Source organism: Podarcis melisellensis (assembly GCF_964234715.1).
Source record: "Podarcis melisellensis genome assembly, chromosome: 18".
NCBI lineage: Eukaryota > Metazoa > Chordata > Lepidosauria > Squamata > Lacertidae > Podarcis > Podarcis melisellensis.
The window spans coordinates 9456056-9478834 of NC_138536.1; the positions used below are offsets into that span (position 1 = coordinate 9456056).

Genomic DNA, 22779 nt, shown 5'->3' on the forward strand with positions numbered 1-22779 from the left:
GTGCGCCCATCTCACTTAAGAGGCCGGGGGCCAGCGCTGTCCGGAGACACTTCCGGGTCACGTGCCCAGCGTGACGAAGCTGCTCTGGCGAGCCAGCACCAGCGCAGCACACGGAATCGCTGTTTACCTTCCCGCTATAAAGCGGTACCTATTTATCTACTTGCACTTAGGAGTGCTTTCGAACTGCTAGGTGGGCAGGAGCTGGGACTGAACGACGGGAGCTCACCCCATCGCGGGGATTCGAACCGCCGACCATACGATCGACAAGTCCTAGGCGCTGAGGTTTTACCCACAGCGCCACCCGCATCCCTCGGAAGCAGGGAGCCTCCCCTAATTCAGGGTGGCAAACCGTGCAGTTTGGAACCCAAATAATCCAGGGTTCCAAATAATGCACTGAGGCTCTACCGGGTAGTTCCACACGTCAGACTTTCACCCTCTGACCAGGCAACCAGGGTGGCAGCAAAGGGGGCGCACAGAGCTCTGTGCATTCTTCCCCACTCACACAGGCTTTACTTGCAAGCACAGCACTAGAAGAGGCACTTATGTAACCAAATTGCCAGCAAATAATAGGGATGCGGGTGGCGCTGTGGGTTACACCACAGAGCCTAGGACTTGCCAATCAGAAGGTTGGCGGTTCGAATCCCCGCGACGGGGTGAGCTCCTGTTGCTCGGTCCCTGCTCCTGCCAACCTAGCAGTTCGAAAGCATGTCAAAGTGCAAGTAGATAAATAGGTACCACTCTGGCGGGAAGGTAAACGGCGTTTCCGTGCGCTGCTCTGGTTCTCCAGAAGCGGCTTAGTCATGCTGGCCACATGACCCGGAAGCTGTACGCCGGCTCCCTCGGCCAGTAAAGCGAGATGAGCGCCGCAACCCCAGAGTCGGTCATGACTGGACCTAATGGTCAGGGGTCCCTTTACCTTTACCTTACCAGCAAATACACCTTAGTCAAACCACAGTGCTGTCTTGCGTAGCACTAGGCAAACCCTTTTGCAAAGAATAGAATATTTGGGATGCGTCTTTCAATCCTTTTCCAGAAAAGGACCACCTGCCTAACACTAAACTTTCTTTAAATAGAGACTTCAACTTTTTGTTTAGAGCACTGCTTAAACCTCTTCCACATTCCCTGAGGATTCAGATTTCTGTTGTTGCTAGCTTCATTTTTTCCCCCTCCTCAGAGAATTTTAGATTTTGCTTATTGCAAGCAGCTTCCAAAGTAGGGTACAGGTGGGGAAAGCAGGACACAGGCTTGCAAAACAAATCCAAACAGTGGTCTGGTCTGGCTTGGCGTCCCCCCTGCCCCCCGTTCCACAAGCAGATATAAATAAAATTAGAACCATCTCACAGAAAAGGTTTCAGAGGCCTGGAGCTTTCACAGCTAGGACGTTACATCTGATATCCAAAAGGGAAGAGGTTATGTTAAAACCAAGAATATTCTCACAAGTTCGTTTTCCCCGTTCTCTCTTCCTCACAGAGGCATCATACCACACCAACCAAGACTTGACATTCTGCAACGCTAGAAACCACCAGTTCCCTCCAATCCCTACAGGGGATGTACCGTACTTTTCGCTCCATAAGACGCACCAGACCACAAGACGCACCTAGTTTTGGGAGGAGGAAAACAAGAAAAAAAATATTCTGAATCTCAGAAGCCAGAACAGCAAGAGGGATCGCTGCGCAGTGAAAGCAGCAATCCCTCTTGCTGTTCCGGCTTCTGGCATAGCTGCGCAGCCTGCATTCGCTCCATAAGATGCACACACATTTCCCCTTACTTTTTAGGAGGGAAAAAGTGAGTCTTATAGAGCAAAAAATACGGTAACTTCTCCTGATCTTGAATGGCTGCAAAGTTTCTTCAGGGTCCTGCGTTCCTCAACACTCCTCTAATTCTCAAGCTCCCTTCTGCCTTTGAGCTCTCCTTCACTCTTCCCAGACTTCTCCCTAGTCCTCACTGCCGTGCCATGCAAGGTTTTAATCCCAACCGTACTGACTACTTTCCCTGCCCTCACAGAAGCTGGACTGGGGAGACACTCCCAAAGCTCTCTGAACCTTCTGAGCTATGGCGGCGGCTCAGCCAATCAGAGTTAGAGACTTCACCACCACAAGTGCAATACAGATTTATTGTTCATGGAAAATGGAATGTTTCCTCCGAAACAACTGAGTGGTGTCCTGCTAAGAACACGTGGGGGGGGGGATGGGAGGCAACAACACACACTTGAGTTCACGTCATACGCAAGCTTTAAGATAGGGCGCTGTGGTTCCGTTTCAGTTGGCAAAAGTTCAAGGCGATGACCAGGAAACAAAACTCGATGCAGTTGCCGCGTCGTGGCGAAGAAGCAAAAAGTCCTCAATAGCGCCGGGTGAATCGAGGGTCGCTGGGGTGGCTTGTTCTATCTGGGCTGGCAAAACCGCTTGGCAGACTGGCTCCCTGTGCCACGGGAGCTGGGGCGGCACCTTGCACGAACCCTCCGCGCCTGAGGACAAGAAGCAGAAAGTTGACTTCCTGCTCAAGGGCTCAGTGCAACACCCTGCACCCTCCTTAATTAATTTTATTTCTTTATTAAATTTGTATACCGCCCAATACCCGCAGATCTCAGGTCGGTTCACAACATAAAATTCCAATATGTATAAAAAACACAGACTACATAATAAAAATAAAAAACAACCCAAGAACCCATTCCACTGTTTAAAGGGCAGTCTTTAAAATCATGGCCTCCAAGTTTCTTAATCCGTACATTTTCCCTGACCAAGCATGTGTGCTAAGAGGCCACTGGGTCATCGTCACCCACCCCAATGTCTTTTGCATGTGCACACAAACCTATCTATTACCTAACAAAGAGAACAACTGTCACTTAAAATATTTCAATCGCAATCCAAAGCCCCTTCAAGCTTTCTCGGCAGACGTAATGTGGGGTTTTTGCAGGGCGGGGAGCAGCAAAACCCTTTCAGGTAACTCTTACCCCGACATTCCTCCTCTGTTTATCACATGGCCAGGCCCTGTCTGAGCAGGGGCACTCCTCTCACCAGCTAAGAAATGAAAAGAATGGGGCAGGGAGGCGGGAGGGAACAAGTCACTAAGGAATTATTGTATTGTTTAATTTTTTTTAACAAATGCCTGCAGTCCCAACCACCCTTACCCTTACCCTGAATTCAGTAGGACTTACTTCTGGTTAGGTTAGGATTGCGTTGCCATGTTTCATTTATTTGTGCTTTTCTATACCCCCAAGGCAGCATTCGTGGTTCTCGCGCTATGAAACGGCGACAGGCCCAAGATCGCTCAGTGTGCTTTATGGCTGAGGAAGGATTCAAACCCTAATCTTCCCATGTCTAACCAGGATGATGCTCTGGTATTCAAGCTCTCTGCATGCTGGCTTTCCAGCTGACTTCTGCACACAGTTCAAGGTTTGGCTCATACACCTGTGGTCAATCTCCTTGCGTCTCCAAGAGAATGCAGGAAGCTGCCCTATGTCAATTAATTTGTCCATTTAGCCTCCTGTGGCCTGACTCTGATGGCCAGCAGATGGCCAGGGTCTCTCTCAGGGAGTCTTTCATCACCAAGTGTCTGCCCTTTAAACCTGGGGCCTCTTTTGTGCATTTAGAAAGGGGGTCTTCACCTGTCAGTTTGCATTTCTTAGTACAGAAAGTATTGATCTGATGTGTAGAGATCTTTCCTATTCTGCTTAATTCAAGAGTGTTCTAGGTGGTTTCTTTCTATGTGAAACAGGCAGGAAGTTCTTGTCTGGGTTATTCCATCTGGGAAGCCGAGAACAGCTGGTTGAAACTGGTTCTGTTATCCTTTCTGTCAAGGTCACGCCGACTATAATAGTCAGGGCTGGAGGAACCTGGGTTTCTCATTTCCTCTTTCTATCTCTTTGTTCTGGTGCAGTGTTCTGTTCTGTATGTAGTGTTAAGGTTTCTATAAGCTGTAAGTTAAATTTAAGATAAGTCTGCTGCAACTGAGTTTCTTATGGACTGTGCCAATCTTGAAGGTATTGGATTTGTCACCACTATGCTCATTTGCCTTCAGCAGCAGTAAAACTCTGTGGGATGAAGCACAACGGCCTCTGGTCTATTTTGGGGGGGAACGCTGCAGTGTGTTTAAGTTTTTGCTCCACACACGTCACCACCCAACTCCAGCCCTAGGCTCTTGGGAGCCGTTAGCGTCGCGCCTGCAAATGGGGCTTGTTACAATTAACTTTTTTTCAATTACAGGCCTGAATCAGACATTCTGAACCTCAGGAAGTGGGAAACCTACCAGGGAACACTTCGCTCCCCTGACTGTGCCACCCTTGCCCTTGGTTCTGAAATGCACCGCTGAACTGTGCTTTCGAACATTTCGAAGGTAGAGAGGGGAGCACCCTGCAAAGTCTGTTTTGATTATTTTTTTACCTTGCCACCTTTCATGCTCCCGGCCGATGATCCCTTCTTCCACACTGCCCTGCCAGGAACGGTCTTGGTGACCTTCAAGTTTGCGGCTGTGATCTCCCCAGTCGCGCCCGTCTCTAGATGAGGGAGCCGCCCACCCAAAAGAGAGAAGAGTGCCGTTAGCAAGCATGGAAGGAAGCTAGTGACATTTCCTCGTAAATACGACTTGCCTTGACAGTGTACTTAGGTCACCTCTGGAGGGGGGGCCTCAAATAGGAAGTCCAGCTCCCTTAGGACAGAACATAAGAAGACCTCCACTGGTGATCTTCGGGTGTGGACAGAGGGCAGCCTTAAGATTAAAACGGTTTAGTGAAATCCAATTTTAAACAGGCGGCAGTTTGCCAAGGTGACAAAATATGGCCTCCACATTCAGAGGAAGTCTACCTCCGAGTAGCAAGCGCTGGGGATAAAACAAAAGGGGAGCCATGGTGTCTCCCTCCAATGACTTGTTGGCTTCCCAGAAGCATCTCCTGCTGGCTAACCTGTGGCTTTAGACCCCAGTTCTCTACCATCGAGACACTGCTTGGGTTTTTCTGGCTTACTGAGGGCTAGAAAACCAAGGTTGCCTGTTCTGTGCTGCCCAAGCACACGAGAATTCACACACCACTTCCCAGCACACTAGCAGCGTTCAAAATTCCCCAGGTGAGCCAACAGTGTGACGCGGCAGCTAAAAAAGCCAATGCAATTCTGGGCTGCACCAATAGGAGTATAGCATCTAGATCAAGGGAAGTAATGGTGCCACTGTATTCTGCTCTGGTCAGACCTCACCTGGAGTACTGTGTCCAGTTCTGGGCACCACAGTTCAAGAAGGACACTGACAAACTGGAACGTGTCCAGAGGAGGGCAACCAAAATGGTCAAAGGCCTGGAAACGATGCCTTATGAGGAACGGCTAAGGGAGCTGGGCATGTTTAGCCTGGAGAAGAGGAGGTTAAGGGGTGATATGATAGCCATGTTCAAATATATAAAAGGATGTCACATAGAGGAGGGAGAAAGGTTGTTTTCTGCTGCTCCAGAGAAGCGGACACGGAGCAATGGATCCAAACTACAAGAAAGAAGATTCCACCTAAACATTAGGAAGAACTTCCTGACAGTAAGAGCTGTTCGACAGTGGAATTTGCTGCCAAGGAGTGTGGTGGAGTCTCCTTCTTTGGAGGTCTTTAAGCAGAGGCTTGACAACCATATGTCAGGAGTGCTCTGATGGTGTTTCCTGCTTGGCAGGGGGTTGGACTCGATGGCCCTTGTGGTCTCTTCCAACTCTATGATTCTATGATTCTAGGTGCCAAGCGCATTTTACTACTAGTGCGGGTGTCCATCTGCAGCCCCAACTACATGGAGATTTCTGGGCAACTGAGAGCTCCGCCAAACCTGGCTGACTCACACACAGACCTCCATCATCGCATCAAGGAAAATTAAGTGAAGGGCTGAGTACAGATATATTTGACTGTGCTGCAGGATTTCCACAGGCACCAGAAACAGAACTCACAAAGCACTGTTTAGTCCACAGTTAATACCATTTCCATTGTGTGTGTTTCTCCTTCTGGGACCAGACACTGAGATCCAGCGCCGAGGGCCTTCTGGAGGTTCCCTCGCTGCGAGAAGTGCGGTTACAGGGAACCAGGCAGAGGGCCTTCTCGGTGGTGGCGCCTGCCCTGTGGAACGCCCTCCCAGCAGATGCCAAGGCAAGAAACAACTATTTTACTTTTAAAAGACAACTGAAGGCAGCCCTGTTTAGGGAAGTTTTTAATGTCTGACGCTGTATTGTTTTTAATATTCGGTTGGAAGCCGCCCAGAGTGGCTGGGAAAACCCAGGGTATAAATAATATATTATTATTATTATTATTATTATTATTATTATTATTATTATTATTATTATTATTATTATTATTAGAGCAAGCAGTGCAGTTGAGGCAATAGAATCGCAGAATTGTAGCACTGAAGGAAGGGACCCCCAGGGACATCCAGTCCAATCCCCTGGTGAATAGATACAGTGGTACCTCGCAAGACGAATGCCTCGCAAGACGGAAAACTCGCAAGAAGAAAGAGTTTTCCGTTTTTCGAGGTGCTTCGCCAGACGAATTTCCCTATGGGCTTGCTTCGCAAGAAGAAAGCCCATAGGGAAATCTCCGGGGACCTCTTTTAAAATGCTGGCGGTCGGGAGCAAAGACTTTCGCCCACCGCCGGCCTTCAGAAGAGGTCCTGGATCTCTTCTGAAGGCCGGCGGGGGGCAAAAGTCTTTGCTCCCCCCTCCTGCCTTCCCGGGACAGCGGAGACTTCTCTGCTGTCCCGGGGGCTTTTAAAATGCTGGCGGTCGGCAGCAAAGCCCTCCTGTCCCCGGAGCTTGCGGGGCAGGAGGTGGGGAGAAGGGCTTTTCTTCCCACCGCCAGCCTTCAGAACAGCCTTCTGAAGGCTGGCGGTGGGAAGAAAAGCCCTTGTCCCACCCCCCCCCCAGCCTTCAGAAGAGGTCGGGGGACAGACTGTCCCCGGACCTGGTCTAAAGGTGGTTTCCATAGGAACGCATTGATTGATTTTCAATGCATTCCTATGGGAAACCGTGCTTTGCAAGACAAAAAACTCGCAAGAAGAAAAAACTCGTGGAACAAATTAATTTCGTCTTGCGAGGTACCATTGTATTCTGTTGTGGTGACTGCAACCCAGGTTTAAGGCGCCACCTGGTGCCTGGCTTCTATATCCGAGTTTCTAACATGGCTCTGCTTTACGGACACTCACCGGGACGGTGGAGGCAACCCTCGGCCTTTGCTGAGCCTCCTCTCCGACCCGTAACTTCCCCAGCTGTCCCGCGAGTGGCGGTCAGGCCCTCCATGCCGCTCGTCAGAGTAGTGCTGAAAAGGCAAGCCCACACAGTTGGAGTAAAGCACAAGGCATTGGCATCTGCAAAAAATTGGGGTTTTTTTTGGGGGGGGGGTTGGACAGCTCCAGCCTATAGGCCACCGGTAAACCATCCTTGCCCTAGCCTGGTCACCACAACAGCTCAGAGAGCGCACCACCTTACTACAAGGCCAGAGATGCACCAGTGGGGTTTTCTTGTACGTGGATCTTCCTACAGCACCCAGGAGATTTCCCTATTGGCCTTTCAGCTTTAATCCCCCTTTCTCTGCCTTGTCCATGATGGCTCTTCCGCAAACCCGAGATGACGCTTCAGCAATCAAGCAATGAAGAGGGACATGAAAGAGAGTCCGTGGTGCTGAAGCAGCCGATGAGAATTTTGTGGTTGGGATCTTAGACCCTGGCTCGCCCAAGGTGTGAGCAATAGTCAACCTGGCTTTGCTTCTCACGTGCAAATTGAGACAAATCACCTGCCACTCTTGTTTGGCCTGCCACACTTCCAGCATATTTATAATGCCATGTTCTTACTGCTTTTAATTATTGCTGCTTTTTCATATTGCGGCTGCAAACCGGCCAGAGCAATTTTTTTAGCTGGAAAATCTGGGATAAAAGGTATTCGAAATAAATGTTGTTCTTCAAGAACACATGAAGCCAGAGGTTCGCGCTCTCTCTGTTACGAACAGTTCACTCCATTGCCAAGAGAACAGACCATTATTCAGGTTTGGGCTATTTTTGGTTCTTGTTTAAAAAGACTTGCCTCTTCAGCAGTGGGAATCGCTGAAGAGACACAAGTAAAATGTTAGTGCCTGTCTCTTATGGATATCAGGCTGATGTTTTGAGTCTGATTTTCCAGGTATTGGTGATGTGGTGCAGCCAACAGGAAGCGCTCATGTCTGGAAAACATGACTCGAAAACAGTTCTTCTTAATCTGTCCCTACGCAGCAAGACACGCAAAAGCTCTCACGGAGCAGCAGGCAGTCCCTTCGTTCTACTTGTAATCTGTTTCTCTTTCCAAGAATCCAAATCGCCTTTCCTGACCAGGATCCCCAAATCTCTGACAGCCAAGGCTGTCAACGAGAATGTGGAGGCTGGAGTTACACTTCACAGGAATTCCTGACGGGATTTATTCTCAGACTCTGTCAGGATTATCTACTTTCCAAGGATCCCACCCCAAATACAAAATGACTGAAATGATCCCAACGATGCTCAAACGTGTGAGAATTACACACACCCCTGTTACATGGAGTGAGGCAGTGCCAGAGCAGGAATCATGCAGAGGTGCGAGAGTTAGCTCCTTCTGTGGCTACCGTATTTTTCGCTCTACAAGACGCACCTAGTTTTTGGAGGAGGAAAACAAGAAAAAAAATATTCTGAATCTCAGAAGCCAGAACAGCAAGAGGGATCGCTGCGCAGTGAAAGCAGCAATCCCTCTTGCTGTTCTGGCTTCTGGGATAGCTGCACAGCCTGCATTCGCTCCATAAGACGCGCACACATTTCCCCTTACTTTTTAGGAGGGAAAAAGTGAGTCTTATAGAGCAAAAAAACCAGTACGCGTCTCCCTCTTGCTGCAGCCTTTGCCTGAATTAAATTGCCTGTGGCACTGCCTCAGCCTACTACTCACAGGCTGGGAATTCCCAACCCATACCGTAAGACCATAAACCATTGTGCAAGCTTTTTGGACATCAAAGCATTTTTTATAACAATACTGCTTCGCATGGGCATACCTGTCCATCCCGATCTGGCACAGTTCTTGAACTTTCTCTCCTGGTCGGGAGGGAAGAGAAAATCCGTGTTAATGCACACAGGTGGGTAAGCTTTGGAAACAAGCAGGGGATAGGCTGCAACCCAGTGGTAGAGCCACTGGGTTGCATGCAGTTGCCCTGGTTCGATTCCCAAGGTGGGCCGGGAAACTCTGGAGAGCTGCTGGCAGTCAGCGCATACAGCACTGAGATGCATGGACCATGGTCTGACTCAGTCAGGGACAGTTCCCTAGATTCCTAAATTCTGCTGCTGTGCATCTTGTTAAAGGTAAAGGGACCCCTGACCATTAGGTCCAGTCGTGACCGACTCTGGGGTTTCGGCGCTCATCTTGCTTTATTGGCCGAGGGAGCCGACGTACAGCTTCCGGGTCATGTGGCCAGCATGACCAAGCCGCTTTGGGCAAACCAGAGCAGTGCATGGAAATGCCGTTTACCTTCCCGCCGGAGCGGTACCTATTTATCTACTTGCACTTTGACGTGCTTTCGAACTGCTAGGTTGGCAGGAGTGCATCTTGTTACTTTGGGATTAATCAATAGGAAATTACGATGACCACCGGCATCTTCTCAACTTCTGACAGGTCATGGCCAGGAGAAATCAACTTGGCAGCTCTTAACTGGTCTGCTATCTGCCATGTGCATGGTGACTCAAGGTCGTTCCACACATTACAAAGCAAGAAACTGAACCGTTATGGGTTCTGAGGTCAGTATACCAGTACAGCACGCTTCTCTTCAAACACCAAAACGTCATCTTTGCACTTTATGTTTTTGGGTGAACAGCTAAAACTGTGAAATAGCCAAAACCCAAAGTGGCCTAGGAGCAGAGGAAGCTGCCTTTATCTAAGTCAGACACTTCATCTGCCTGGCTCAGTACTGCTTCCTCTGACTGACAGCAGGTCTTCAAGCAGAAAATGGTCTTTCCCATCATCGGCTGATGATAGGGATTGGGCCTGGGACTCTAAAAACATTCTAGTTCTGAATGAAGAGTTGGCTTAAAAGGGAAGACAGGAAAGGGCCTTAAACAGAGACAGATCTTTGGCCCATCTAGTTCAGCACTGTCTTCCCTGACTGGCACTGGCTCTCCAGGGTTTCTCCAAGGGTCTCTCTCCCACTCCTACGTGCAGGTGACAGGGCTGGAACTGGGAAGTTCCTGCTCTGTCAACTAAACTATGCACACTTCCTTAAAGAGCTGCCTATGAGTGAGGAAGAAGAGCACAAAAAGTTTCCATTGCTCATTTGAACCACAATGAGCTGTGCAGTTATTCCCATGGTCAGAGGCAGTAAACACTTTTGAATACACTGGAAGCCACAGGAGAGGGTGCTCTTGCGCCTGGGCCTTGCTTGCAGGACCCCACAGGCTTCCCTCCCTGTGAGATGCGAGGGTACAAGGAATCAGGCAGAGGGCCTTCTCAGTGGTGGCACCTGCTCCCACCAGATGTCAAGGAAACAAACCACTATCTGACTTTTAGAAGACATCTGAAGGCAGCCCTGTTTAGGAAAATTTGTAATGTTTGCTGTTTTACAGTGGTACCTCGCAAGACGAATGCCTCACAAGACGAAAAACGCACAAGATGAAAGGGTTTTTCGTTTTTTGAGTTGCTTCACAAGACGATTTTCCCTATGGGCTTGCTTCGCAAGACGAAAACGTCTTGCGATTTTGTTTCCCTTTTCTTAAAGCCCAGGGAATCCGCGCTCCGCAAGACGAAAAAATCGCAAGACGAAGCAACTCGCAGAACGAATTAATTTCGTCTTGCGAGGCACCACTGTATTGTGTTTTCAATATTCTGTTGGGAGCCGCCCAGAGTGGCTGGGGAAACCCAGCCAGATGGGCGAGGTATAAATTATTATTATTACATAGAAATCTGGTCAGCTACTGTGAGAGCAGGAAGCTGGTCTGGATGAGCCACCAGCCTGACCTGGCCGGCCCTGCGTGGCCTTGGGTTTCTGACAATGCAAGACACAGGAGGGAAGACTTCGCTACCTGTCCACCGAGTGGTCCTGGTACCGGCTGCGGTCTCTGTGGTCAAAGCCGTGGAAGCGATCTGGTCGGCTGAAGTCAGAGTGGAACCCATCATCCAGGGCCACCCGCTTTGCTTCAGGCCAATATGAGTCGTCCCGCCTGCAGGGGAAAGAGATTCAGTAACTCCTTGGCTCCGTCACCCCCATCCAGAGAAGCTGGCCTGCCTTTGGTCATTACCCTTCCAGCACCAGGAAGAGACCTTCTGCTTCTCCCATAGTTCTTGAAATGGCAGCTCTGGGTTGTTGTTGTTTTTAGGCTGCTTTTACTGGCACTCTTTTTTTCCCACTGATATTTTTAAAAATTAATTTAAAAAAACAAACAAACCTCAGCAATCCTGCAAACCTGAAATTAAAGGGTGGCGTAGAATTTAAGAATATTTAGATTTTTTTAAAAAAAATCCATATGAAAAAGAACCATATTAAGAGACACGAAGAGGCAGAAAACAAGAAAAGTCAATAAAAAAATATTATCATCACACAGTTGCTAATACAACATGTGGATGAATTGCATCCTGCACCTTATCATTCCAAAACTGGATAAAAAAATACCCCGCTTTTCAAGACATAATCCATCAGAAAGATATCATAACTAAGATTTTTTATTTATTTATTTTTTTAAAAAGTAAAAATCCAGTAAAATCCAATTCCTGAAGTGCTTTTTAATCTCCTCCTCCTAAAACAGAGGATGGGTGCATAGGTGTCTGTAAGCAACTGGGCACATCTCCAGCACAAACTGATAATGGTTTTATACTAGCAATGGCTTTCCCAGGACTTTTCTTTCTGCTGCCAATCTCCCCGGGAGGAACGTGGCAGGGGTCAGGCAGGATAAAAAATCAGCCTGGCAAAGAGTTCTTTGAGCTGTACTTAAGTCAGGCTGACTCCTTTGGAAAGCAGCAAGACTAGAATCAGCCGTGCGGCTTGGCTTCAGTCTTATGTCTTTATCTTTATTGAATATAATTTATATTATATTTATATTAAATTTTCCATTTTACTATTTAGAATATTCATTTGGACATCCTTAAAATATCAGTGACTTCCCTTCTTATCTTTCCGTGGTTCATTTCACATAGCATAAATGCCTGCATATTTTATATAAACTAAACCATTCAGTATTCCATTGTTACTTCCATCGAAACTTATTTACACTGTTGAATTTATCTTAAAGCTGCCCGCGTTTTCAAGTGTACACAATTATTCCCCATATATTCAATAAACAAATGTTCTTCTTGCTTTCTTATTCTGTAAGTTAGGTCCGCCAGCTGCGCCTATTCCAACAGTTTTAAGATGTCTTGTTGGCCAAAAATGGAAAACGGGTGACGTATATTCCGTCAACTTAAGTTGCCAATCTTCTTTGGCTGGGGCCTCGCTCGTTTTCCATTTTTGGGCTAACAGAACATGGGCCACGGTTGTTGCCTACATAAATACGATAGCCATGATATGATAGCCATGTTCAAATATATAAAAGGATGTCACATAGAGGAGGGAGAAAGGTTGTTTTCTGCTGCTCCAGAGAAGCGGACACGGAGCAATGGATCCAAACTACAAGAAAGAAGATTCCAGCTAAACATTAGGAAGAACTTCCTGACAGTAAGAACTGTTTGACAGTGGAATTTGCTGCCAAGGAGTGTGGTGGAGTCTCCTTCTTTGGAGGTCTTTAAGCAGAGGCCTGACAACCATATGTCAGGAGTGCTCTGATGGTGTTTCCTGCTTGGCAGGGGGTTGGACTCAATGGCCCGTGTGGTCTCTTCCAACTCTATGATTCTATGAAATAACCTTTTTTGACACCTGGGTATTTCCATCTGAATTATCCCCAACGAAAAGGACTCTGGGTGTTTGTTGGTTTCCCCCCCCCCCAATACCCTTTTACTGGTCCACCACATATGAAAGAACGTTCCCTTAGTCTCATTGCAGTCTCATTGCATCTCCAGTACTTACCTGATTTCAGCCTTACGTCTTTATTTATTGGGTCATTGATTTCTATTCTGGCTCCATATTTGTGGGGCTTCCCAACCACAAACTGCCCCCCTCCCTGCCCCCCATATGACCAGGAGGGGACCCCAACCCTCAATTTAAGGGGACGACTCAAATGATTGACATGTTTTGCCGCATTTGGGTAAAAAGCGGGGTATTCACGATTTGCTGCAGGGAAGCAGCCTTTAGCACGAGCTCTACAGTTCCCCAAAGCACAGCTCGGCCGCCTCACCTCCCGTCCGTGTCGTACGGCCGCCTCAGAGCTGAGCGGCGCTCCTGCTCGTAGCGCAGCTGCTCATGCTGCCGACGCAGCTCCTCCCTCTCGCGCTGGATGCGCTCCTGCTCCCGCCTCCTCTCGTGCTCGATGTGCATCCGCTCCCGCTCCAGCCTCTCCCGCTCCATCCGCTCCCGCTCCAGCCGCTGCCGCTGGAACTGCAGCCGCTCCCGCTCCCACTGCAGCTTCTGCCTCTCGTCCCGCTCCCGGACGGCCTGGATGTGCTGCTCCCGCTCCCGGCGCTCCCGCTCCCTGTTCGGTATTTAAAAATACAGGTTGCGCTCAAGCAGAAACGTGAATTGTACGGTCATACCTCCGCGCTGTGGGTTAAACCACAGAGCCTAGGATTTGCCGATCAGAAGGTTGGCGGTTCGAATCCCTGCGACAGGGTGAGCTCGGTCCCTGCTCCTGCCAACGTAGCAGTTCGAAAGCACGTCAAAGTGCAAGTAGATAACTAGGTACCGCTCCGGGAAGGTAAACGGCGTTTCTGTGCACTGCTCTGGTTCACCAGACGCGGCTTAGTCATGCTTGCTACATGACCCGGAAGCTGTACTCCAGCTCCCTCAGCCAATAAAGCGAGATGAGCACCGCAAACCCAGAGTCGGCCACGACTGGACCTAATGGTCAGGGGTCCCTTTACCTTTACCTCTGCTTACGTTTCCCTCTGGATACGTAAACTTCGGGATGCGAACGCAGCAAACCCGGAAGTATTTTTCTGGGTTTCGCAGCACGTGCATACAGAAGCGCTCTATGCGCCATGCGCATAAGCGCTAAATTGTGCAGCACTCATGCACAGAAACGATCCTCTGGTTGCAAATTCCTCGGGATGTAGCCGGACCTCCGGAACGGATTCTGTTAGCAACCTGAGGTAACGATGAACACCCAAGAATCCTACACAAAGTTAAAGACCTGGACCTCTACAATGAATAAATCATATGTTTAAAAAACCGGAATCTTCGATCTCAAGGGAGGCTGCATGGGTGTAGGCAGCTGCGCAGCAGTCTTCACTGAGAATTAATGAAGTTGTTGTTGTTGTTAATTATTTAATTATATATCACCCTATACCCGGGGGTCTCAGGGTGATTCTCAGAATTAAATCAAGATATAAAACCACAAAATGCATAATAAAAATAAAAACAACAACCCAATAGCCTCCCCCCCCCACACAAAAAACACATTTTAAAAGGGCATAGGGTGTAAATCAGCTCAACCCAAGGCCAGGTTAAAAAGGAACATTTTTGCCTGGTGCCTAAAGTGTACAATGAAGATACCAAGTGAACTTCCCTGGGGAGAGCATTCCACAGATGGGGAGCCACTGCAGAGAAGGCCAGATCTCGTGTTGCCACCCTCTAGACCTTAGCTGCATTATATGTTGCAGACTTGCCCAAATGAAACAAGGTATTTAATCTTACCCACATTCTTAGGGTAGCAATCACTACTATGGACTTCTCTAAATATTTATGCCCAAGTGTTTCCTACAGTTTATAGAACAGCATATAATGTATGGTGTCCTCTCAACAATACTGCTTAGGCCCCCAGCTGCCATCCTCCAGCTTTTTTAAGGTTAAAAAGTGCCTGTATAGGGTAAACCCCCAGGGATCCTTGCAGAGGCGGACCAGTTTCCCCAGCAAGAGGATCAGTAAGGGCAGTGTGCCAGGCTGCTACTGAACTCTGCATCCCCAGGCCAAGGAACATGAAGTCACCTGAGTAGGGCAGGAAGGCTGCATAGATCACCAGGTTGTTTGCAGTAGATTAGGAAGCGCTTTTGACTCCCAATGGTTTAAGCCAGGCTTCCTCAAACTTGGCCCTCCAGATGTTTTTGGCCTACAACTCCCATGATCCCTAGCTAGCAGGACCAGTGGTCAGGGATGATGGGAATTGTAGTCTCTGGAGGGCCAAGGTTGAGGAAGCCTGGTTTAAGCAATAGAAAGTCCCATGCACGTGCAAAGCATGAGCACTGATTGGCTGCCCCTGGGCAGATCTTTGAACAGTTCTGTCGGCTAGTGATGAAAGCTTTGGGTTAAAATGCTCAGCCTGTGGAGTTGTGCTTTCCACTCCATCCCAGAACACAGGTCATGGGGTGCACTTAGTAATACAGACACCTCTCTTTAAAGCCATCATTTTGCAACTGGCTACACAAACACACAGAGAGAGCTACTATTCTGTTCCTGGGCTTGGGGTTGTTGCAAAAGCATTAAGAAGGTTCTGAAATAGTCCCATTCCTGTTTTAAGGCACAAACGGGGCCCAGCGGCTGAGTGGGAAACCTCAAAGGGTTTGGCTGCCCCCCCCTTCCCTGTACTGGTTGAGCTGGGTGCCCACCAAAAAAGGCTACTGGCACACTGAAGATTTGCAGCAGACCCTTCGGCATATGAGCTGCCGCAGTGAGGATTCCTCAAATGTGGAAAGCAGGAACAATCCTTGCCCCTGAAGAAGCAAAAGGGGAAACCCAGTGTAATGGTTCTAGGGGTTGCTCGTGCGTAAACCGACACCACACCTGGCTGGGTTACCTGGGTGAACCCTTTCTGTCTGGACAGCCTCTCACCGGTGGCTGTCTCGATCGCTGGCAGAATCCGTCAGTGGGCGTTTCTTGAACTTCTTCCAGCAAAGAAGCTCTTTGACGCCTAGTCGCCGCCTACTCTCCCTGCGCGGAAGTCTTCTGTGCAGGGAGGGTGTGGGCAGCGGAGGACCCGTGCTCTCCCCGCTGGTCTCCGGCGAGGAGTCATGGAGCCACCTCGCCGATTCCCCCATCTGCCCCCCTTCTCCACTGGTGCTACGCTGAATTCCTTCCCCAGCAGATGGGCTGCTTCTCTCCCTCCTGGGACGCTCTCCTGAACCCCTCTGGAGCCCTCCCTCTCCCTCTGGCTCCGATGGCAGTTCCCTGACACCCAGGATCTTGCACACCTCTAGAAACTCTGGCAGAGAACTTGCAAGACAGATTGAGAAAAAATAAAATGGAGGGAGCAGGGAAGGGAAGGGACAGAGACCTATAGAGAAGTGAATATATGAGCTCTGGGGTGGGGGGGAGAGAGGAGAAATGTAATAATTACGTGTCAGAAAAGACAAAAAGGTACTCGGGCAACGTTTAATCAGCGGAACGGGAAAGGAAGAAAGAGTTTCACCAGCCAGCCTGTGAGCACCCGTCTAAGAGGAAAAATGTGTCAGGCTCTTACATAATAAAGAGCCCTTTAAAATATCCACTTGGAACAATGGGAGCGGCAGGGGGGAAATATGCAGGAGGCTTCACTTGGAAGCTGAACAACCCCCATTAAACTGAAGCAGATAGCACAGATGCCGAGGCAAGTGACAACTGCATAATAGATAATGTCAACGGAGCACAAAGTCATCACTGGATAATGATCTCTGGCTGCTGCGCCAAGGCAGAAATATTTCAAAGCCCGGGGGGGGGGGAAGGCGCGGAGAGAGAAAAAGAGAGAAAACGAACCCTCTGGGGTGCTCGTGCCATGCATGGAAACAAGGGTGAAACAAATGAGAGTTAGCCTGTATTGGAGTTCCACTCCATTAGTGTAGAAAGCCTATCAGTTCCTTTCCTCCTCCAGCCGCAGACTTGAACCAAGCATAAGCACGCAGCTACCAAGCGATAGCTGCCTTTAGCATTGCTACAACAGCAGCAAGAATACTTATTGCAAAGTCTTGGAAGACGCAAGATCTACCCACCCGGGAAGAATGGCAGATGAAGGTGATGGACTACATGGAACTGGCGGAAATGACTGGCAGAATCCGAGACCAGGGAGAAGAGTCGGTGGAGGAAGATTGGAAGAAATTTAAAGTTTATTTGCAGAAACATAGTAGAATTAAGGAATGCTAGAAGGATGCTGGAATGAAGTTATGTGGTTTTAGCAGAAATGTTATAAAGGATTAAGTAAAAATGGATTGTTAATTGGTGAGAATGTAAAGTTACATTATATTAAGATAAATTATTAAGACAAAAACAAAGACGGAAAGGATTTGCTGAAATAGCTAATTGAACTAGAATACAAAAAAGGGAGGTGTGAGGAGGTCAAGGAAACAAGCAAATGAAAGATAAGTTATGGAAAGATTGATTTGTTTTTTTAATTGTTTTTATTTTTCTGTTTTTTCTTTTTCTTTATTTTTGTAATCTTTCAAAGCTTCAATAAATATTACTTTTTTAAAAAAAAGCACGCAGCTATCAAGCGATAGCTGCCTTTATCACTGCCTTTTTCTAAAAAAGGACAACAGCACCTTCTCAGCACCAGGACCAAGTGGGCAGCCCTTAAGCTGCACAGGAGACCCAGAAGCAGTTTTGGGGCTCCCTCCAGTGGTTCTGCTGAAAGTCACCCTGGGGTAAACGCTTGCCCCAGAGTTTTACTCCTAATAGGAGAGGGGCTGTTTTAAGTGGCAGAGTAAGCCCACACATAAATATTCTCTCTCTCTCTCTCTCTCTCTCTGCCACTGCCTAACCACAAAGCCCTGACAGCTAGGGTGGCCCCTGTGAACTGCTCTCAGGAATGCAACCGAACAAGTTCAACCCAGGGAAATGAACGAACCTAAGTTAGGTACGTCCATTACATATCACTGGGTCTGCTCTAAGCGGGGTTAACAGAACAGATTACTTCAATACGCAGAGCTGCCTCTGAAGACGGCTCGGAAACTTTGGCTAGTGCAGAATTCACTGGCTCACCGGAGCAAGGCGTTTTGAGCATATTACACCAATCCTGGTCTGACTGCACTGGCTACCAGTTAGTTTCTGGGCCCAATTCAAAGTGCTGGTATTGACCTATAAAGCCTTCAATGGCTCAGGATCGCAGTACCTCAAGGACCGCCTATTTCCATATGATCCTACCCGGACCCTGAGATCATCCTCTGAGGCCCTCCTTTGTGTGCCTCCTCCTCCTCGAGAGGTCCAGAAGGTGGCAACACAAGAACGGGGCCTTCTCTGCAGTGGCTCCCTATCTGTGGAATGCTCTCCCCAGGGAAGTTCGCCTGGCACCTTCATTATACATCTTTAGGCACCAGGGGAAAATGTTGCTTTTTAACTAGGCCTTTGGTTGATCTGAGTGACATCCTATTCCCTTCTAAAATGTGGCTTTTTTGGTGGGGGGTGTTATTGGGCTATTGTCTTTTACTTTGATTTTATATATTGTGATATTTTCTGTGAACCACACTGAGACCTGCAGGTAGAGGGCGGTATATAAATTCAATAAATAATTCATCATCATCATCATCATCATTATTATTATACCCTATGAAAGATATGTCACCATTCCAAGGCTCACCACCCAGAAGACTTTGCTGGTGGACAGCATGTAAATAAACGGTCTGGAGATGCAAGCATACTTGCATTAAAAACAGATGGTGACGAGAGGCGCCTTGTTTTAAGGCTGAAGATGACTGGAAATGCCTGCTGGTGTTTATCTCAGAAGCAGGGACACCCTTTTCAGGCCTGCATTCCCTCTTGGGCAAAGCTTCGGGGGGGGGGCACAGGCTGATGTTGTGGGCGTGGCCTGGGCGCCAGAAGTGGGTGTGGCAACAGCTGGGACTCTGTGCAGTAGGATACATTCCACCCACCCACAAAACCCAGAGGTTTCCCCGCCACCAGCACCTCAACACCTCTCCATCCCGGCAAGGAAGAGGAATCACAATTTGAGGACACATTTCAGTCAGGTGAAAGCACTCAGGGGCGGCACAGGGTGCAGCCAATGAAAAGAGACCGGGGGGGGGGGGTGAACTGAAGAGAGAAGGAGGGAGGGTCACCTTAGATCCACGGGTCAGAAACTGTGTTGATGCCAATCACCTGTCATTCTGCGGAGGGCAGAATTCCGCAGGTGAGGCGAGGGGGATCCCAACCTACCTCCGCCGCTCGGTCTCTCGGATTTCTCTCTCGCGCTGCCTCTGCCGCTCTCGTTCGCGCTGCTCTTTGATTTTGTCAAAAGACAGAATGTCCTGCTTCTCTTTGCTCTCCGACTTGCGGTCGTGGCTTTTTGTGCTCTGGAGTCGGGAAGAGGGATGAAAGGCAAGGGTTAGAAAGATTGACACAAAAGAACGGGGAGATGTCCATTTTCCTGCCGAGAGGACAAGGAGAGAGATTACCACCACCACCACCCCAATTGTCTCTAACTCCCAACACAGCGCTTGTGTAATCCTGTTAGGAAGGGCCCACATCCCTGGTTCAAGGAGCACTTCTGGACAGATCACATTTGAGAACGTAAGCCCAGCCCTATTGGATAGCACACCAGAGAAGTCCATCTAGCCCTGTGAAAAACAGGGGTGCTCAAGTTACAGATAGGTAGCCGTGTTGGTCTGCCATAGTCAAAACAAAATTTTTTCCCCTTCCAGTAGCACCTTAAAGACCAACTAAGTTAGTTCTTGGTATGAGCTTTCGTGTGCATGCACACTTCTTCAAATACACTGAAACAGAAGTCACCAGACCCTTCTATATAGTGAGAAGGTGGGGAGGGGTATTACTCAGAAGGGTGGTGGGAATGGGTGATTGGCAGATAGCTGTGATGAGCCTGTTGACGACTCTTAACGACTGCAATAGGTCTTACAGGAAAAAGCAAGGGGTGAGAAGGTGAAAAATGGCTTTGTCATGTATAATGAGATAAGAATCCAATGTCTTTGTTCAGACCAGGTCTCTCCATGGTTTTAAGTTTGGTAATAAGTTGCAATTCAGCAGCTTCTCTTTCCAGTCTATTTCTGAAATTCCTTTGTAGTAAAACAGCTACTTTGAGATCTTGTATAGAATGTCCTGGGAGATTGAAGTGTTCTCCTACTGGTTTCTCTGTCTTGTGATTTCTGATGTCAGATTTATGTCCGTTTATTCTTTGGCGTAAGGTTTGGCCTGTTTGTCCAATATAGAGAGCTGAAGGACACTGTTGGCATTGTTCAGACCTGGTCTGAACAAAGACATTGGATTCTTATCTCATTATACATGACAAAGCTATTTTTCACCTTCTCACCCCTTGCTTTTTCCTGTAAGACCTATTGCAGTCGTTAAGAGTGGTCAACAGGCTCATCACAGCTATCTGCCAATCACCCATTCCCACCACCCTTCTGAGTAATACCCCTCCCCACCTTCTCACTATATAGAGGGGTGCTCAAGTAAGTCAAGGATCTTTAGAACACAGGCCAGGAACTGAAATGTGAAATTGGGCTGAGGGCCATAGGCTACACACACACTCCTGCTTTAGAAGCAGAATGATGCCTCCTGGAGCTTTTAAATCTCTGGGTCCTCCTCTCGCTGCCCACAGAGGCTCTGTTAAAACCGTTCCAACTCCCGTGACACTATTCCATTACACAAAGGGCGACAGGACTTCTCTGCACACCCAGCGACTGCGACTGTGTGACGATTTATTAGAAATACAAAAGAGAAGGGTGTGGCCCCCTCCCCAGGCCTTCCTTTCTTTGCACCGTCTCGTTTCAAGACACCAAACCAAGGGCTTACTCTCTCTTTTGATGTGGTTGCGGTTTTCACACTAATCACCGGCTCTCCTTTGGACTTGTCCATGACCACCGTCCGCTCTGTTCCCCGGCTTTCTGCAAGGCAACAATGGGTTTAGGCACTTCAGACCTCCGGAGCAAGTGCAAAAATCAGACTAGTCATCGCTCTTTATTGGCAGGCAACTCATTGACAAAGGAGTTGCGTTCTAAGGCAGCGTGAACATCAGGACATGCGTAAGCCAGCCCTGACCCATTCCACCCCCTATTGGTGCTGAAAATGGCACACGTCAAGAGTCGTGCATGTAACAATCATGCAGAAATGCAGAGCACTGGCTGGGACTGATGGGAGCGGGCGTTCAGCAATATGGGAAGGAACACAGGAAGCCATCTAGCTCAATACTGCCTACACTGACTGCCAGCAGCTCTCTGGGGTTTCAGGCAGGGGGAGGGGGGAGTGTCTTTCAAAGCCTTACTTATCAGGGAACTGAAGCTGAGAAGTTCTTTAAGCAAAGTAGATTCTCTGCCACTCAGCTGTAGCCCTTCCCCTAGCACATAGGCAAACTAAAGCCCGGGGGCTGGATCCAGCCCAATCGACTTCTAAATCCGGGCTGTGGACGGTCCAGGAATCAGCATGTTTTTACATGAGTAGAATGTGTGCTATTATTTAAAATGCATCTCTGGGTTATTTGTGGGGCATAGGAATTCGTTCTTTTTCTTTTTCAAAATCTAAGCCCCCCACAAGGTCTGAGGGACCGTGGACCGGCTCCCTGCTGAAAAGGTTCGCTGACCCCTGACACAGAGGGCTACTGGTCCCTATCCCTTGCTTTAGCTATCTGACACTTAACAAGACAGAAGTCCACCGATGCTACTGTTTGCCGAAGAATGGGGCTGGGGGGGGGATGGAGAGAGAACAATTCAAACAAGGTAAAATTAGAGGCTAAGAGATGCCTTATTGTTCTTATCCTTGATAGATCAGACAGGTTGATTTGTGTCTAGTGAGGAAGCCATCACAAAAGCAAATTGAACAAAGGGAACGACATATCCATATGAAACAGGATACATCACAAGAGGCTGGAGACAAAAGCAATTGCTCTGAATAGGTCAAAACGTACTTCCAAGGTACCCCTCTGAGACACACAAGTGAACACAAGCCTAGCATTTTCCAAAGCCAAGGTGCATTTCCCCCTCTGAATGAAAACTGGAGGCATGTTTCAATGCTGTTTTTGAAAAGTTTGCCTTCATCAAATGAGTCTATGTTCTGTATATTTATCTGAGTCACTGCTTTGTCTAGAGTAACCCATTGTGTGGAGGAACGAAAGGCAGCCTGCTCCGGAGGCAGGTCGTTCTGCTGCACCAGGAACAAGTGAATGACCCCATCACACCAAGCGCAGTCACATGGGTTATCAGCACCCACTACCCCAACTTAGGCCAAATGGAAGCAGGCAAGATCAGAGTTGCAGATCATGCAGAGAAGCAGCAGGCAGCCTCGTCTGGGGTTGTTTTGGGCTCGAGGGAGCTTTTCAATTCTTTAATTTATTCCTCACTGCGCACAGCAATATGGGAATGACTGGTTTTAAGCAAGCCTCTTCCGAAGAGCATTTGTTCAGCTGCCAGGATTGAGCCTCCTACAAGAGCTTCCCCTTGACGAAAAGGTTCAAACTGGTTAGTGAGAGCCTCTCTGCCAACACAATCCCACCCACGCCTTTCCTAAGGGTAGCGTGATATTATTCAGAGGCTTTCTATATCGGATACAAATGTCCAACCCACTCACACGCCCCTCACATGCATGAATCAAGCTCTCAGCAGGGCCATAAATCACACCAAAAAAAGCCACCCACCCCCCACAGCTTTTGTTACCTGATTTAATCGATCGCGAACGGTCAGAGGATCCCTTCTTTTGCTCCTCCGTTTGAATCCCCTCTTTCCTGTCTCCCACCTCTTTCTCTTCTGACTTTTTGGGGTCATCCTTTTTCTCCAGTTTTTCTTCTTTCTTAAGGCTAGGAGACCTACAAGTAGATTATAGCACACACACAAAAAACCTTAAAATACACACACACCTTTGCCGTAAAGCTAC

At 48.3% G+C, this 22779-nt stretch overlaps 1 protein-coding gene across 3 annotated transcripts in view; it reads right to left on the reverse strand.

Annotated features, from left to right (window-relative positions):
• Nucleotides 1–2093: 2093 nt before the first annotated feature.
• Nucleotides 2094–22779, reverse strand: part of LOC309360695 (scaffold attachment factor B2-like) — a 44630-nt gene continuing 23944 nt past the window's right edge. For all 3 annotated transcript variants that reach the window (XM_081895442.1, XM_081895441.1, XM_081895443.1), the window contains 10 exons: nt 22563–22711; nt 20710–20801; nt 19117–19253; nt 13244–13537; nt 11003–11140; nt 8989–9028; nt 7148–7260; nt 4383–4495; nt 2954–3020; nt 2094–2467 (listed from right to left, as the gene is read on the reverse strand). In XM_081895442.1, coding sequence (XP_081751568.1) covers nt 2341–2467; nt 2954–3020; nt 4383–4495; nt 7148–7260; nt 8989–9028; nt 11003–11140; nt 13244–13537; nt 19117–19253; nt 20710–20801; nt 22563–22711 — 1270 coding nt within the window. In that variant the 3' untranslated portion in view covers nt 2094–2340. The remainder of the gene's footprint in view (nt 2468–2953; nt 3021–4382; nt 4496–7147; nt 7261–8988; nt 9029–11002; nt 11141–13243; nt 13538–19116; nt 19254–20709; nt 20802–22562; nt 22712–22779) is intronic.